General features: G+C 43.8%; 1 protein-coding gene across 1 annotated transcript in view; it reads right to left on the bottom strand.

Moving 5' to 3' along the window:
- The window catches only part of nbeal1 (neurobeachin-like 1), a 45,472-nt gene that overhangs the window by 11,475 nt on the left and 15,987 nt on the right, over positions 1 to 18,010 (bottom strand). The window contains 27 exon segments of the mRNA XM_018701761.2: positions 261 to 385; positions 514 to 671; positions 788 to 937; positions 1,033 to 1,155; positions 1,157 to 1,342; positions 1,434 to 1,722; positions 1,813 to 1,988; positions 2,758 to 3,363; positions 4,373 to 4,461; positions 5,106 to 5,265; positions 5,400 to 5,558; positions 6,565 to 6,724; positions 6,820 to 6,922; positions 7,605 to 7,764; positions 8,861 to 8,994; positions 9,093 to 9,270; positions 9,378 to 9,467; positions 9,709 to 9,794; positions 9,919 to 10,228; positions 10,395 to 10,514; positions 10,663 to 10,795; positions 11,791 to 12,362; positions 12,508 to 12,606; positions 13,018 to 13,101; positions 15,020 to 15,106; positions 16,950 to 17,056; positions 17,297 to 17,666. Of these exon segments, the coding sequence (XP_018557277.1) occupies positions 261 to 385; positions 514 to 671; positions 788 to 937; positions 1,033 to 1,155; positions 1,157 to 1,342; positions 1,434 to 1,722; positions 1,813 to 1,988; positions 2,758 to 3,363; positions 4,373 to 4,461; positions 5,106 to 5,265; positions 5,400 to 5,558; positions 6,565 to 6,724; positions 6,820 to 6,922; positions 7,605 to 7,764; positions 8,861 to 8,994; positions 9,093 to 9,270; positions 9,378 to 9,467; positions 9,709 to 9,794; positions 9,919 to 10,228; positions 10,395 to 10,514; positions 10,663 to 10,795; positions 11,791 to 12,362; positions 12,508 to 12,606; positions 13,018 to 13,101; positions 15,020 to 15,106; positions 16,950 to 17,056; positions 17,297 to 17,666 (5,014 nt within the window).

Genomic DNA, 18,010 nt, shown 5'->3' with positions numbered 1-18,010 from the left:
CTGTTTATCAAGGGCAGGCTGGATGAGTGTGCTCATGACACTGTACACACACTCTTCCTTATAATACATTAGTGGAATAGATACTTCTGGCTGCTACAAAGAGCCACTGATGGGGAAAGTTGTTGAGTGCAGCTTTAAGGATTAATTTTAGTCCAAATACTCAAGCATGCGTGAAACTGCCAGTCTGAACTCACAGCCAGAGTCTGATTTCTCCAGTCAAACTCCGTCCAAAAGCCCATACAGAAGTGATGTTATCTTACCCAGGTTGTCTCTCAGAGCGCTGGCCTCTCGGTGAGGGTCAAAGTTGTAATTTCGAACAAGCTTCAACCTCATGCGGGAAAAGTTCTCAGCACTGGACACCCTCCAGTGCATCTCATCCTGCTGCCTATTAGAAATAATTACAAAACATGACTGTAACACTCCCAAACCCAGTCACTGGATTTGTAACTCTACGTAGATGGTATACAGTAGAAGAAGACAAGAAATGCAGATAAAGAGAGTTCATATCAGTACCTGTCAGCCCATGGCCCTCTCTCACACACCAGACCCCGCCGTGCTGCCTTCCACTGCCGGACAGTGGCACTGTTCTGGCTGTGCTGCTGCTTCAACATGCTGTTGTAGCGCAGGTTCTCCTGACGGCCTCGGCGTGAAAAGGGTTCCACAAATTGCTCCTGGGGGAGAGGAGAAGAGAGGAGTTAATGAGAGAAAAGCTTTGGACCAAACTAGCATTACACAGGGCAGGAAAAGAGGCTTCAGTTATCATCTGTTTATTACTGATCCAACTAACCTGGAAGCGGATTTTGCTCTCGCCTCTCTCCCTCTCTCTCTTATGCAGGTTGACCATGAAGGCCTCGTAGCATTCCTTCCAGTACAGAGCCATGGTCTCATGGCCCTGGCTGAATGTTTCGATTTCGTACTGCTTCATGTACGGAATAATCTGGAGAAAAATGATGGTAAAATTTCCATGAACTTTTCAATCATTTTTTAATTTAATATAATCTAAAACAACAAGAGTAACTCTCAATCTCATACATATTTGTCGAGGTAGACACGCCACTCGGGTGAGTTGCAGTACAGCTGGAAGTCCTCAAAGAAGGACGGGCTGCCGTTGGTGTCAGGGAGCTGGGGGAGGTGCAGCTCCATGTAGAGGAGGCGGATGGACTTTGGAGAGCAGCGTTCGCAGCAGAGGAACCAAGAAGGAGTAGGTCTCCTCTGTTTGCTCCTGGATGGAGCGTCTCAGGATGCCCTCCACCTTCCCGAGCAGGTAGCAGGCCTCGTCCTGGCTGGACACCTCCTTGGTCTGCAGGATGCCGTTGAGCTTGGCAGTGGCCATGGCACACACCTAGACATGCACAGGTAACATGTTATTTTGGCCTGTTTTTCACAAAATATACACATGCAACAGTATGAACGTGGAAGAAATGGAAGTTCACCTCAGGGTCCTCTTGGGCCATGAAGCCCAGCAGCAGTCTCAGTCCAACCTGGGAGAGCTGGAACCACTGAGTGCCAGAGGAGTACCACACCATGAGGCTGTCCATCAACGTCACCGTCTCCTCCAGCACCTTCTCCGTCCACAGTGCTGGATTGACCAGGCCCTCTGCCTGCAGGAAGTCTTGTACCATGTGAAGCAACCGCACTGCATTCTCCGTGTGTTGTGGCAATGTGGCGGCTGATGCCTCGCGGTTATCGCTCACTGCCCATTCCAACATACGTTCCATCAAACTAGAGAAAAAAAGCAGGAACACAGAGACCATTAGAGCATTTTAACCTTTACTATGTCCACTATTGTCTGCGGTCTTACAGAGGGCTGACCTGAGTTTGATTTGGTCGACAGGAAGCAGCAGCTCGTTGGCTGTTCCCAGTTTGGTGAGAGCTGAGAAGACCTGGCCGCGCTCCAGCCACGCCGAATCATCTGAACCCTCTACGCCTCGCCACATCACACACAGCACTATCTCCAGCAGCATGCTGCACAACTCCTCTTCTGCCCGCTAGAGGGCAACACCACACCAAGAGAGACAGAAAAACAAGAAAAGAGAGGGTTATCACTAGAATACATTAAATTCAATTCAACTTTATTTATTTTTCTGGTGTGTGCAGCTTTGAACAGGATACAGCAAAGAAGAAAAACATTTAATGTGTCTTCTGATATTAACTACTCTGTCATGTGGCTGATAGGACATTTACATACTGACTAAATTTATACTGCCAGCCAGATCAAAAATTCTGCGGCTTTAAAAATGACACATTCGATGCTGTAACTGACAACTTCCTGCTGTGGGAGGAGACAGGTTGTCTCTCTTCCACCTCTGCCCTCCAGTGACACATTGGAATGACAAAAAGAGCGCATTAGATGAAAGTCAGAGCTGGGCTCCCTGAGGTGACAGTGACATTTCACCAACTGAGTCAGAGGCTCTTGCTGTTTAGACATCTTCAGAGTCAGGACCACCATATGCAGTACAGACAGCAAGGTTTCTTATCACCTGCCCATTGCTGGGAGCTTTATGATAAACCATTTTTAGGGACTTATTTATGTGATATTGCTCTTTTGAAATTCCTACCCCAGCCAGGAAAAAAAACAGAACACAGCAGTGAGCCTGGATGACAAGTCCCTTTAATACGATGGACACACACCCTCTAGTTTATTTTGAGTTGATCCAACAAACACTGTCCTGCTGCTGTAAATACTGACTATAGCACCAAATGTGCAGCTGAAAATAGCACCCAACAGATACACTATTTACTCCTGCCCCATCTCACCTCAGCATTGTTGAATGATTCCCCCAGTGAGATGTTGTCACTGAAGAGGAAGCTGTCTTCAGTCAGGGAGGAAGTTGCTTCTCGATCCCCAGAGCCTCCTGGGAAAGGCTTTGAAGCCTCCAGTGGTGACGGAGTGCTAGGCATACTGCCGGGTGTTTGGCTGCCACTCTCCACACCCTCGTAGGCCTGCAGGTGGGACAGATCCAGCGTCAGGCCCCCTGATTTCCCCACCACCCATGGCTTAATGTGGGGTTGTGGCTCAGTGGAGGCAGAGGACGACGGCGTGTCCAGCAGCGAGATGACGTCACCGTTCTCCAGGCTGTCCACAGAGCGTGTGTCGCCTATGCTGAGCCGGTCATCATCCAGGCGGTCAATGCGGCCGGCGCTGCCTGCCCGTGTCCTCCTCTCCAGCGGGAGCTCCAAGCGGTTAGTGCTGCTGCCACTGGGCCGACTCAGGTCCAGGCTGCAGGTGCTGACGGTGTCGGCGCTCCGCAGTGTCAAAGACCCTTCACCCCGCAGGTACAATCGCATGAGGGTGTCCTGCCAACACTGCTGCTTTGAGATCTGGACGGCAGCATCCTGCTGGGACTGTAGCAGCTGGTACACCTGAAGACAGAGGAAAAGTATTAAACTTTAATGAGACCTGCAGGAGAACTGAATCATTAAGAGGTAAAGGATGAAAAAAAACTAACTTCAAAGCTTAACTCCAACTGCTAATGATCAAACATTTAATTCACTTTTTCCAACTGCTGGTGTTGGTGTCTAATTGATGTGCTTTGATTATTACTGATTCCTGACTTCAAAGAAAGATATTAGGAATGTCTTGAATGTTAAAGACATGAAAGTTATGTGATTATTAAATCAATAAAACAGGATATAAGCAAACCAGTTACAGTCAAAAGATTCAGATATAAACATCGGAATAGAGCAAATGGGGGTAAAAAGTTATCAAAACTGACATGTGCAACACACCAGTGTAAGGATTTTCATTAAATCAGTATCCAGTACACAATATGTTTTCAGCAGTAGGTATTGAGAGCCATAGCAGAGCTCTCACAGCTGTATTAAGTTACTGCTAATGCAAACCAAGCATTTCCCTCTGCTGCTGCCTCCAATCCACTGGAGAAAAACATAAAAACAAATAAACAAAAACATCACTTCATTATTTTATTCTATGAGACAATTGTTTTAAATGTTATCATAATTAGTGCATGAATTCCTAAGTTATGGCCAAAAACATGTTTAGTGAGGTCACAGTGACCTTGACCTTTGACCTTTACCTGCTAAAGCCCTAATCAATTCGTCATTGAGACCAAGTGAACATTTATGCAAAATCTGAAGGCCAACTGAGATTTGAGTGTGTGGATGAATGGACAGTTAACCTGAAAACAATAATGCCTCTGGCCACTGCTGTCACAAGCATGGAGGCTGTTAAGGGGATGTAAGAGAATAATGGATGAAGGGAAATGGGCCATAAAGACAAGAAAGGAAATATAAAGTAATGTCGGAAGCCTAATTGATTGCTGTAATCCTAAAGTAATTTGCTGTGTCTACTGTTATTTGGTGTATGTAGTAAGTACAGAGAGCTTCTGCAGGTTTAAGTCCAGGTGCTCACCCTCTTGCAGACGATGAGGCGAACGGTGGGTCCTGCCCGGTGGGTGAGCTGCACCAGAGACATCAGGTCCTTGTAGTTCACCACTTGATCTGCACATTTTAGATGCACACATGCACACACAAACTTTTACATATGTGCAGCTGTTTATGTAATTTTGATTGGCACTTCCATGTGCGACTGCTCTGTCCACTGCCTCGGATGACAAAGAAGCCTGAGCTCCACTGATCTGGTCTACTCGTCAGAAACATTTTTAGCCTCTGTATAAATGGTTCAACCTTCAGTTCCATCGTCTTGTACTATGAACTCTGAATTAAGGTTAATCCACACTGGTCCTCTGCTTTAAGAAAAGAAGTAACAAATACTAGTTCAACACTCCAGGACCCATGAAAACGATTCCATTAATTCAATGAGATCTAGCCTTGATGGACAGCAGAAAATGAATTGTTAACGTAAAAAAGAAAAAAAGAAGGTCCTGTTAATTCACTACAAGCTACTCTGAAAAAATGTAACTGAAGGGGAGATTTATTATACAAAATGTGGAAAACCCAGACTGACCAATGATATTTAATGACAGCAGCCAACTGCAGCAAGTATATGTGCACAAAAATCTTCTAAATCTCATAATCCTCTCTTCATGTTTTGCACAAAATAGGGTTGAGGTTACATTAGTTCAACAAAAAACAAAGAACACCAGTGCAAACATACTTCAGTGATTTCAAAAACAAATGCTGACCTGTGTGGAGGACCTGGTTGAGGAGACAGCGGATCAGGGTTGGAGTGATGTGGAGCTCAGAGAAAAGCAGCGACAGGCCGGAGTAACCCGCCTCTCTCAGCCGCAAACGCTGCTTATTCTTCTCGTAGACACGGTCACAGCGCAACATGCGCTCAAACAGCTAAACAGAGACAAAAAGAGAAAAAAAAACACTTTGATCACTTCATGTTTTTATTACTAAGCATTATATATCCCTGCTGAGAAGGATTGCTGGACTGTGACAGTGTGTCCTATGTGTAGCTGGCTGTAACCCACCTTAAAGACGAGCTCTCTGAGTCGGTCTGAGTGTTTGTTATTGAGCAGGAGAGCATAGCAGGAGTCGGCTGCCCCGGGCTCAAAGAGGAGCAGGAAGAGTTGGTCCCTGGCTGGACTGCTCTGGAGAAGGCTGAGTAACAGCTCCAGCAGCCCACACAGCTGCAACACACACAACAACAACTAACATGAGTTACTGAGTTTTGATTCTTACATTGTTTGAGAAGGTGATTAATAAGCAGAGTGGAAGGAAAACGTAAGTGCGAAGTGAGCAAAGTAAGCGTTATGCAATGTTTAACTAAAGATTGTGTTTTTAAGTTATGTTTTCACATGATTGTTGAGGTGGCATTTGAAGAATCAGTTTGCCTTGATGAATGGATAAGTAGTATCACAGAGGTGGCAGATGCCTGTCAGTGGAGGAGGATCATGTGATTATATTGACCATATGCTCATAGATGGTGATGTAAGCTTCCACATATAGCACTGCAGTGTAAGAGGATATGCAAAGTGACAGACAAAATGAAAAACAAGACCGGGCTAAAAACCAGGAGGTGTGGAGGGGAGGTGTGACAAAAAGAGGGAATGGATTTCACAAAATAGGTGACAGAAACCAAATCTTGTGAAAATATTATTTAGTGAGTGAACAGCCAAGTGATGAAGTGGTTTGTTTCAGCCAAAAGCTGATGGATATTGCTTACAGAGAGGAAAATGTTTAAAAATAATGCAGAGAAAAACAGCAAAACAGCTGCCAGGCAGGAAAAGAGCTGCACAGCTTCCTGTACAGGCGTCACTGCAGTAAGTGTCACAGGGAAACAGAAAATCCTGAAGTGAAAGGTCATCTTATTTCACAATGAAATCCCCAAATGGCAAAAGTAGTTGGTATTAAGCAGTTTTATAATATATGGGTCATCTGGCAATATACACTAATAATAACTTGACCTACTCCAAATTTCTTAGATGTGCGACACACCTCAGAGTCTATTTCTCAAGCTGCAAGGTTGAGAATGAACTGACCTTTTGTTCATAGTGAATGTTACTGTGGTCCTTGTTGGGAACAGTGTCACTAAGCTACTGAATGATTTAGTACAACAAGAAAAGCAGATGTAGGAAAATAATGTACATTTTTGCTCTAAGCCTCCGACTCTAATATACAACCCCACCCTCTCACCTGGTCCTCGTCTCCGATGGCAGCAATGTATCCCAGAATGCTATGCATCTCCTCCTGTGACATACCCTTACTGATGTAATACTTGATGAGGCCACAGAGAGATGCCCGGATGGTACGAATGTCATCTTCACTCAGGTCACTTTCTTTATTACTGTTCTTCCTGCAGAGCAGAACAGATGACAGTGACGTTCAGTGAAAAGATACAATATATACAGTATGAACTGTATGTATGAACTCTGTGATATGGAGTCTGACCCATAGTAAAGGCGTATGGTGTCCAACAGAAACTGAACTCCATATTTTTTCCTGAACTGTTTCCTGTTGTCTTTGATGACGGTGGACATGTACTGGATATGACCTTTAGAGGAAAAAAGCAAAGGCACAACTCAGAACTGGGGACAATTTCAGACAGACACACACACACACACACACACATACACACACATACACACACATACACACACATACACACACACACACACACACACACGTTTCACATGCAAAATACTGCAGTATTTCATCCAGGTGCAGAGAAGGTGTATAAATACATAGAAATAGATCAAATGCAAAAGAAATACAAAGGAAAATTAAAAGAAATTCTATCATTACATCACTCACACTGATTATACAAACTCAAATCAACCTACACACACTACAGTCTCTATCCTCCATGGATTAACAAGGAGCAAAAGCAACCAACACAAATGTCATGATACTTGGAGAATACATTTTCATTTCTCTGTCATTGCTTTTAGTTATTCTGAGACTTTGTTGACTGTATGTACCGAGAGACTTATTAAGACTTTTATTATTATTATGATGATTAGGGGCGTAATGACCCTGAAACCCTGAGACTGAAACCGTCATACAAATGTCCACAATACTGTACCACAATACAGGGAGACAAAATCACAAAACTCCCCCTCTCCCATTACAATACTAATGTAACAAAACACATTTTTTATTTCATAGTTAACACTATAACACCTTTTGTGTAAATATGATTGCAAGTATTCTCCACACACAGACATCAATCTCACCAATGCGTAGTGGGAAGTCTCCTTTGTTCCAGATGTTGAAGTTGAACAGCAGATGTGTGTGAAGCTGCTGTAGCAGAGCCTGGTTCTTCTCATACGTCACCTGCTCTATCAGCAGCTGTACAGCAACAAGCACGCTGACATCCACGTGACCCGCCGGCAGCTAAACACGTACAGAAACAATAGATTGTATTTTACTGCCATTGGTTCAATTATATGCACATTCACCGGCACACATGCAAAATAATGAAAAACAAAGAGATGGGAGATTACAGAGAACACACAGGTGACATGAAAATGGGTCTTTTAAGAGACAGAGACACACATGAAAGAGGTATTTATTATGTATAGCCTCATAAACTGCGATGAGGCTTGTTAGCAAGCAAGTATAAAGCAATGCGACAGTCATAATACTCCACAAACAGATAAGGAGCATGTTGGAATGTGGAAACACATTAGTGGTTTATTTGGACTTTTACCATTTACCGGGTGTGGTTATTTTGCCTAGAGCAGCTATAACCTCATCTACGACATTTTCTTTTATCTGGGTCTCTGTGGAGGCTTTTACTTTCCCATGGTGCTGATTCAGAGCTATTTCCAACCCTTCTATAAACAAATGAATACAGAGGCACTTGGATCAGACAAAAGATAGAAAAGGGAAGGGGGGAGAAAAAGAGCTGAGTATTTAAGAATCAGTAAATGAGGGAGACAGACACAAAGGAAAAGACAAACACAGATGCACAGAGCAAACAAAGAGAAACCTACAGATAGGGACAGAAGCAATCTGAGGTGAATTAATGTCACTAGGGGAGGTCCAACAACATTCATAACTCTCACACCATGTGAGCCTCATACAGTGTTAGTAATGTAATAAAGGGTATAAGTGGTTCTTTTATCAAAAATAAATTGAAGTCAGTCAGAGATTCTTAATCCCGCCGCTACAGAACCAAACTAATCCAGCTTGAATAGGGTGAAAAACAGAAGAGGCTTAGGTGCTTTCTGCATGGACTAATACTGTGTGGAGACTTTGTGTAATTAATGCAATTTGTGAAATGCTCTCAGTTGGTAGAAATGGACAGAAATGGTAAAACCCCCTCTAAATATATCTGATCAGAGGAAAATAGTGGAGTGGAGAGTGAGTGAAATTAACATAAATTAGATGATGTTCACAGAGTTTGAGGAGCTCCCACAGTTCCAATAACTCCTCTCCATCACCCTGGTAATATTTGTCGTGTGCAAAATTAGGCTTAAAGTGAGACCTTCTGAAGCAGAGCTCCCAGTGTGCCGACAACATGCGAGTGGAGCAGATTCTCCTGGTTGATTGGATGCCTCTGCAGGAAATGCTTAAGCACCAACAGGAAGGTGGCCACCAGATTCTTCTCCAGACGAGCCTCTGAAACAGAAAAAACAAATATATTTATTCCCACATACACCTCATTGTATTACCACGGGGTAAAGAGAAACATTATTACAGGTTGTGGTGTAACAGACCTGAAGCTCTGTTGGATGGGAGAATGACCCAGTCTCCATCAGCCGGAGTAGTCACATCAGGGGTGATGAAATCTGACCCAGCTGCAGGATCGCTGGCATGTTGATCAGGGGTCACCAGAGCCAACTGCTCCAGTATAGGAGACAGCACTGGCAGCCCACCCACACAGTTGATCATATCCTGCCACAGATAATACAGCAACACATAATACAACAGAATATACATTCATGCAAAACAAGCTGGAATATTCCAGTTACATGACAGCATTAGCTGCTTGTTCCTCCCACCTTGATATCCCAGTTGACGACTTTGTTCCCAGTCAGGCGTCCATGCAGCGTGTTTGGAGACAGATCTAGACAGATGGGGTTCCTACAAGCCTGTTGGCAAAAGGACCATGTTTAGTTAACACTTAGCAGATAGACTGTGATAAAAATACCAGTTTATCCTGACATAATCAATTGGTAATTTTCATTCACTGAAGGAGATGTAATGTTAACTTGTGACTAATGTTGAATACTGTCTCATCTGTCAAGCCACAAAACTTGTATAAGTTAAATGACCTGATACAATCCCAACAATCACTGCACTCTCTACTTAAAGAAACCACAGGAAAGAAACCTTGGGTGAGTAATGCAGCAGCAGTTTGGTTGAAAGGTCGCCAAGTTCTGACTCCTGGGCTTTGAATGGAGAGATGCAGTTTGGACCTGTGTAGGAGAAAGGAGTAAGAATTTATGTATGATACATGTTGTTTCAGTTTCATCATGTGATTTCGACTAGTTTAAACTAAATCATTTCTAAATTCATCCTTCTCTTCCTCCTCCTGCTTACCAGCACTACAGATGGCTTTTATGTGATTGGGCTGCAGGGGTTCATGGAACACCATGACGCTCCCCAGCTGGCCCTGCAGGGACGTGGGGCTTCCCCACTCGCTGTCCTGTGTCCCTGCAGAGATGAGCTTAGTCACAGACTCAGGCTTCCCCCCCAGCAGTCCTCCCCAAGTCTGCGGTGACAGGATGCCACCCAGTGAGGAGCGAGTGGTGGGTGTGGTGGCGGAGGAGAAGGGAGGGTCGGGGATCTGGGAGGGCGGGGGAGTCGTGGTGCGGTGGCCTGCTGAGCCGATGCAACAGGAAGTGAATGGCTGGAGTTGGAGGAGAACAGAACAAGACCAGGAGTCAACAAACAAAAACCTTCATGATATACTGGACATAAAACACATCTCTCTCAGTAACAGCATCTTGTGGTTTCTCGTTAAGTGAAGTAGGAGTAATGGTGTTATAACAGAAGAGGTTGATGCCAGGTCTCACCTCTGTCATAGTGGGATACTTGAGGGGGGCAGACAGTTTCTGCTGTCCATCAACATAAATGTAGACGAGACTCTGTCCAAATGGCCTCTTTCCTGGTACATGCACCACACCGATGCTGTGCTGTAGAGAAATTCACACAGAATTCACATAGGTGTCTACATCATTATTCAAGCAGACTTTTTTATTCCTGTCTACATTTCCACATTAAAGTGGCACAACCCATTCAGTGAATAAATGGCAGTAAATGATGTCATTAAACCTGACTCACCCAGAGGGAGTCACAGAAGCAGTAGTCAGGCAGCATGACTGTGACATACTCCTTCTTCGTGCATACAGCCACCACCAGCACACCCGCTGAGCTGATGAAGGCCTCAAACCCCGTCCCTCCCGGGGTGAAAAAACTGTATCAGATTAGAAAAATTGTTTGAGAAGGTGTTGACATATGTATGTACATATGTTTAGATTCTATCATTTCTATTCTTTGTAAAACAGAGAAAGTACGAGAAGGAGGAGGATCTTTTGTAAAGAAAAGACAATAACAAAGACACAGCAGTAGACATGCTACATCAGGGCATAATGAAGGCTTTATGACTGTAACAATTTCACATTTTGATGCTCTGTTCTGATAAGAAAATAGCAAACTTCAGATGGCACCTTTAACACTGATGACCTGAATGCTTTGAAGCTTTGTCTGTTGCCATGGTAATCAACGTCCAGCTTATTATATATGCATTACCACAAAAATCCTAAACAGGCCACGAAATAGGTAGTAATCCAACATTATTCATCATGCATCAACATGAATTATTATTAGTTATTCCAGACAAAGACATTTAATCGCAGTGAGAGTTTTGTGCCTCATTGCAATCACATTACTAACACTGGGATAGTGAGACATAAACATGTGACAGGCCAACAAATTCTAACTACTCTAGCAAGATGTAGGAAAAGTCAAGTGTCTGGAGCAAAAATTTGAGAAGGTGAGTGCCAGATATGCTCAAGGAAACTGGCATGACAAAAAACTTTTGAGTTTGGTAAATCATATGAAAACTCTAAGTAACAGCTGAGCTGTCCTGCAACTGCTGATGGCTGATGTTGATGCGACCTGCATGCTAACAAAGTATAATGTTGAGGCCTGATTATTGTCTTCTGTTTCCAGTCAAGCCTCAAATATTAACAGGTAATGTCCACTAAAGTGTCTAAAGCCTCAAAAAAGGTATTCAAGACCAATGCATGACTAATGAGAGGAAACGGTGCTGACATGTCTGTTTTTCTGTTATTATATTTAGTTGATATATGAAACACCTGCACTAACATGAGTGCCCACATCCTCCAGTCTCTCTATCTCTCACTTTCAGTTTCTCTGTTCTTCACTTCACAACTCTTCTCATCCCACCTGTAGAGCTGTTTCCTCTTGTCCTTGCTGGGGGGGCCCAACTGATCCTGATCCAGTGACAACCAAGCGAGGAAGCTGAAGGCAGAGCCTGGCCAGCGCTGCACTGTTGGAACAACAATGCCAGCCATGCTGGGTGACAGGTCGAAGTACTGCATGGCGCTCTCCAGGCCTTGCTTGCGTACCATGGCCAGGAGGGCTCTCAGGGCAGGACCTACATAGGGATGTGCTTGGCTGGACTCTGGAGGCCTGAGGAGGCGCAGGAGCCCCAGCAGTTCTCTGGCACTCAAGGACTGGGAGCCCAGTGAGCCCACCAGCCCCAGTAGGCTCTCAGCACAAGCTCGATGTAGTCGTTGGTGGCGTTCCAGGGCAGCCAGCGCTCGCATCACCATGGTGGCATTGACACAGGTGGCGCGGGTCTGGCGATTGAGGCAGCAGAGGCGACGGAGCCAATCGGCCGTAAAAAGCTGCAACTCCGATGAGTCCAGCTCTGGGAGCCACTGGACCAGCAGCAGCAAGGGCTCCACATTACTGATGCCCAGGAGCCCCACTGAGGTGTGCTCGCCCTCCACCGCCTACACACAGGAACACAGACACATAAAGACAAAGAATATACAGAGATACACACACAGTGGATTTAAGTGTTGGAATCCCAATAAATATCAAAACAGAAGAGAGGCCTAAGAGGTCAACAAATACCAAAGACAATCTCTCTCTCACCATGTTCATCAGCTCTTTGAGAAGATGTCGTGATGGTTGGCCGAGTGAGATGAGCACCTCATACAGATGATTGTAACCAATCCTCTCCTTGAATACCTCCTGCAGGGGTGGCAGACAAAAGGAACCAAAGATTTAAATATCCCACAAGGGATTCAAGCAATTTTGGTAAATTTCTACAAAATGACATCTTCATGTCCACCCTACAGATTCTTGCAGCTTGGTCGACCTAAAGGATTCTATTGAGATGCCTCACAGTCGCCAAAAATACCTGCAGCCTGCCAGGTAATTTTTGATTAAAATCTGAACCAAGTCTTGTTTATATCAGTTAAGAAGAATTCCTGAAATCAAGCCATTTCCTTAATGTTATTCATGCTTTAACTGAATTGTCTCTTGATTATTCCAACTCTTTATATTCAGCACTGTTTAAAATTAGTCTGCAATTAATTGAAAATTAAATTAGAAATATGAAGACTGCATGTGATTAAATTAATGTATTTATGGTCCTGTTACCTTTGCAGCTGGTGATTTGTGCATCACTGTTGTCAGGGCTTTGATGGTTGCTACAGCGAGGGAATCTAATCGCCCTTGAAACACCTGAAGGACAATCAGACAGGTCAGTCACTGATAACAGATGATAGGACACATGTCAAATCTCCTCTTATTCCCAGTGAGTGTTATTTATATGGGCAATATGCATGCTTAGAGTTTAAAGCCATGTTCATACACAAGGTTTGTAATGCTGAAATGATAATGATCAACTTCTTTAGGGGTCTGAAAACAACATGCATCACAGTCGGAGGAATAAAAGAGAGACTTTGGCAGATGCCTTGGAGTTTGATTCAATTAGTGTAAAAACATGAGTAAAATCATTGATGGTGGTTAGAACCCTGTGTGTCACTGCAGTAGGAGCTGGCATCAAGGCTTGTACTGCAGACGTTAAGGTGAAGATAAGTAAAGTGTTGTCTTTTTGCTCCAGGTAAAAAACAATCCTTTTAATAGCGTGAAGATGCGACTGGAGTAGGAAGCTCTCAGGGCTTAGTCCAAAAAAAAAAGAAAAAGAGAGAAATAAATAAAAAATCCCACCTCCACACACACAGACAGCCATAAAGAAGTACCTCACTCTTTTTCTTCATACAGACACATACACATAGAAAGCATGCAACCCATAAAACACAAGCCAAACCATGAAAAATAAACACAAACACATCTCCATCCAGCTCTGTCCTGCTCATGACCAACACGTTCTGGGGTCCCTTAACCCCTTATTAAATTAACATGCAGCTGTAGACTGGTTGATCCTACAGAGCGTCTCGGACCAGCTGGAGAGGGACTGTGGCAAAAATCAAACACTTAGATCATCGTCACTGAGTCCAGATCACCTCAAACCACTGAACTCTGTGAGATCACACACCAGACCAATGTGATAGCATTCCAGTGGAACCCATAGTATACCGCAGAGCACCAGGACAATGTGGGGGGAAGGTAGGGAGGGGAGTGAGGAGGGCCGAGGAGGCATGAGGAAACTGAAAACGGCAGTAATATAAATGAGATGACACAGGTAGGAAAGAGGCAAAGTGGTCCCTCCACAGCAAGAACATTTAACACCTTGGGTTTGGATGTTTCTAGTGTTTTTAACTAAACAGCTGCTTTAACCTACTAAGCGCCACCCTGGATTTCTACAGGTGACCTCGGGAATGAGAAAAGCTTGATGCCTAAAAAAACCCGCCGAGCAGGCTGCAGCATCTGCCGCTGCATCGGGTTACAGCTGCTCTACAACAAAGGCACATTGGTGTGTGCGTCTTCGTGCACCTGTATTCACATTATCCACATCAATGGAGGGATTATACCTTATAAAGGGTGGCTCTGTGAGTAGGGAAAAAGTACAAAGAGTAGAATGAAAGCTGGTATACTCTGAGGGGAACAAGTGACCTTTCTGATTCAGTAAAAGAGCTCTGACTGATAGTTGACAGTGCACCATTCAGCAGACAGTCCTGAGATGCATTAGGCAGGCACTGTAAGTGACAGCTTCATGTCTTAGATATTTCAGGTAAAGCAGAGAGAAACAATTAATAACACTGACATGCATTGTACCGACCATCCTGTTTTACTTGAGAGATCTTTTGCTATTAGCTGACTTGTTGCACTTGGTATAACCAGCTTAGGTGGTGTTTATATCATCATGAGAGCTTAACTTAGCTTTACAGCTAGTCACTAATTAAGTTGTGTCTTGTTGGTATAAAAATAATAAGTTGCAGGTTACATGAGTGCCAGCACTCTGACAGTCTCAGTGAGTGGATTAAGTTTTTTCCTGTTAAAACATGATCCAATTACACATAATTATCTGGACAACAGCAGTGTGAGTGTCTTGCTGTGGAGAGGCCTCAGGCTCTGGTGAGGTGAAGGTGGTGGGACTTGGCAGCAGCAGCAGGTGAAGGTGAGGGGCAGGTAGGTGGATGATAAAGGGGAGGTGGGGGTGTCAAGGTGAGGTGGGGCGGGGCCTTCTCGGTGGTACCTGAGTGTCCCTCTCTCCTGTCAGTAACCTGTTGTTGGTTATATCTTTCTGGTCCTTGTCTGCCGCCGTGCACCTAGCATTAACCAGCTGACACACACAACAGGCAACATGTCAACACAGCATGTGGGGAGGTTGAGACAAAGAGAGAATGGAGACGAGGAAGAGACAGAGGACGGTGCAAGGGAGGAGAGATGTTGTCAGTGGAGGAGAGGGTGAGAGGTTAAAAGCCATGACCCCTCAGCAAGGGGGCACTGTGAGGAGGCGTGTTGGGTGATCCAGCCTTGCTGTGGGGAGGTAAACATGCAAGGTGGGCAAAATGCTCTGTCTCACAACTTTAAAAAGTACTAAACATGACATACAGGCTAGACCAGACCTGGACAAAAATGCATCCAAATTACATGTACAACACCTGAACTATTTACCAGAGATGTTAATAACTAACCAGAGATATGAGTGACAGAATCTAGATGTATTCCTGAGCCATTATTTATTTGACATCTGTAGATACTACTTTGCAGATTATGATTTTATATAAAAACACATGATCCATCTAAAGCAGCTAAAATTAGCTCTACCTTGACCAGCAACAACATTAATGCTGCTTACATGTATCAGTAATGATCATCAAATAATATGTATAATAGTATAATTTGCTGACAGGGGACAATCTGCATAATAAGTACTTTAATTTTTGATACTTTAAGCACACATTGCAGATAACTTCTCTTCGCTCAGTTTTTCATTTTAACGAGAAATGTTATGTGTGTTATAACAAGGAACTCTTTTCACATTATAAAGACACCAGTTCATTTAATTTTTACAAGAAACTTTTCTTGTTCTAGAATCATTCAATTGTCTTGTTACAGCAAAAATAACTTCCAGTCATAATATAAGTTGGTATGTTTTTAGAAAAGTTACATATCCAACACTACCATCACCTCTAATACCATCCAGCCATCACAGTATCTACACTGGTTATACAGGGTGACAGGGTGGGTACACTCTGGACAGGTCAGTACTCACACACAGGACAGGACTGAGACAAAGAGACAGAATATCTCTCATCTACAGGCAACTTTTAGAGGTGTTAACAGTAATTTTTTTTTCCAGATTAAAAACTATGAAATGAAACAACCCAAGAAATGTTTGGTCTCTGGACCAGGCTGATGGTGGTGTGGGTACAAATTTGGCACTGAATATTTTACATATATTGAAACATGACATACAGCGTTGTGAGGTGCAATGTGTGATCAGTAAGAGTAGGCAGGACTTAGACAGGAAACTGTACTGGTGCAGATATGAGAGAGAGGCAGTGGACTGAAACACATTTGGGCGTATTGTCACCCCTAATGTCAGTTACTGTATCTGGCCTAGTGTGCATTTCTCACTCTGTCTTATGGAAGCAGTGAATGGTAAATGAAGTTATATTTTGTTATAACAAGAAAAGTTTCTCATAAAACTGAATAAACGAGTTATAAAATGAAAAGTATCTCATAACAAGAAGCTGTGGAAACTTTATTTTTGTCATGGTGACAGCAATGCAATTTTTACTTGAGTAAAGGATCAGAATACAAAGACTACGTTCTACCACAGGGAAGTTGATCTAATATTGCTGCTTTTCTCCTTTATATACAGAATAAAACACAACAGCAAACAAACCTACATTGAAATGTATTTTAGAATTGATGTCTTAAAAATGTAAATAAAGACTACTGTGATGCAGACTTAACTGAGATCACAGCTTCAAACAGCCTGAAGATCTTGTAGCACTACTAATACCTTGATGTTTGATTACAATGTTTGATTTTGCCCAGTTCCAAGCTAGAAAAACTGTTTTAGAAGAATGATCAAACACAAGATCAAGTCACTCACACTCACATGTGAGCTGTGTATTCAGGCTATATATAGACAAGAGGACCTGTGCAGTTACCTTGCTGTTCTGCAGCAGTCGTGTCAGATGCTCAAAACAGTTACTGTTGAGGAAGATGGCTTGTAGAACTGGCCTGTCTGAACACAGGAACATGTCCCTGATAGTGTCTGAGAGGCAGCAGGAGAGATCGACAGAGACAGCCAGACAGAGAGGCAGAGATGGAAAATGGAGGTTAGGCACGGAGAGAGATGAGAGGGAGAAAAGCAAGGACAGAAATAAACTCAGAGGGTGGAATAAGTTACATTACTAGCTTCAATTTATGCAAATTATTATTCAACACAACAGAACAGCTCCACAGAATACATCTAATATCAGAAAAATGTAGACTGAGGCCTCTATTACCCTACCCAGCATGTGTACTTGCAGCGCCACAAATCGACTCTCCCAGTGTCGGCCCAGTGTCGGCACCCGGCCCTTTGCTTGCTGCTGCTGCTGCTGCTGTCGGGAAGCAACCACAGCCGCTGGGTCTGAGTTGAGCAGCTTAAAGTAATTTTCCAGCACCGAGGCGATTTCCACTTGCCGCTGGTCGGAGCTGGAGGCCAGGAGGCGCTGCACCACCTCTCGCAGGCAGCCCAGAGTCAGCAGTGCCTTGCGGTCGGGGGCCTCACTGTCCCAGTCCTCGCCCTCATCTGAGGAGCAGCTGCCCATGGAGCAGTCGGCCAGCACCCGCATCAACACCTCCATGGTGGCTGGGGAGATGGCGAGCAGAGCGTTCCTCTGCCAGAGACAAAGGGGTGGAGGGAGGGAAAAAATGTGAGGCGGGGGGTGATGAGAGTGAAAGGTATAAGGGTTTGAAAAACAAATCTGTCAAAATATGCACAACAAAGTTATTTAGTTATTACTGAGCTCCTGTTTTATGGCAACATGACAGAGCTTGAGGCTGTGATTTTTGCTTGCTGGGTCTGTGCTTAATTGAGCCTTTTAGCTGTTAGATTACTAAGTGGAAAGCACAGGCTAAGCTGCCTTATTACTGTGTAGGTGTTTGATGGTTTCTTCCTTTAGTAATGAAACACACTGCTACATTACATGCAGTGTGATACAGAAACAGATAATTCACAGCT

The sequence above is a fragment of the Lates calcarifer genome, linkage group LG7_2, assembly GCF_001640805.2.
Source record: "Lates calcarifer isolate ASB-BC8 linkage group LG7_2, TLL_Latcal_v3, whole genome shotgun sequence".
Taxonomy (NCBI): domain Eukaryota; kingdom Metazoa; phylum Chordata; class Actinopteri; family Centropomidae; genus Lates; species Lates calcarifer.
Note: the sequence above shows the minus strand (reverse complement) of the source record. Positions and strands in the feature narration are given on the sequence as shown.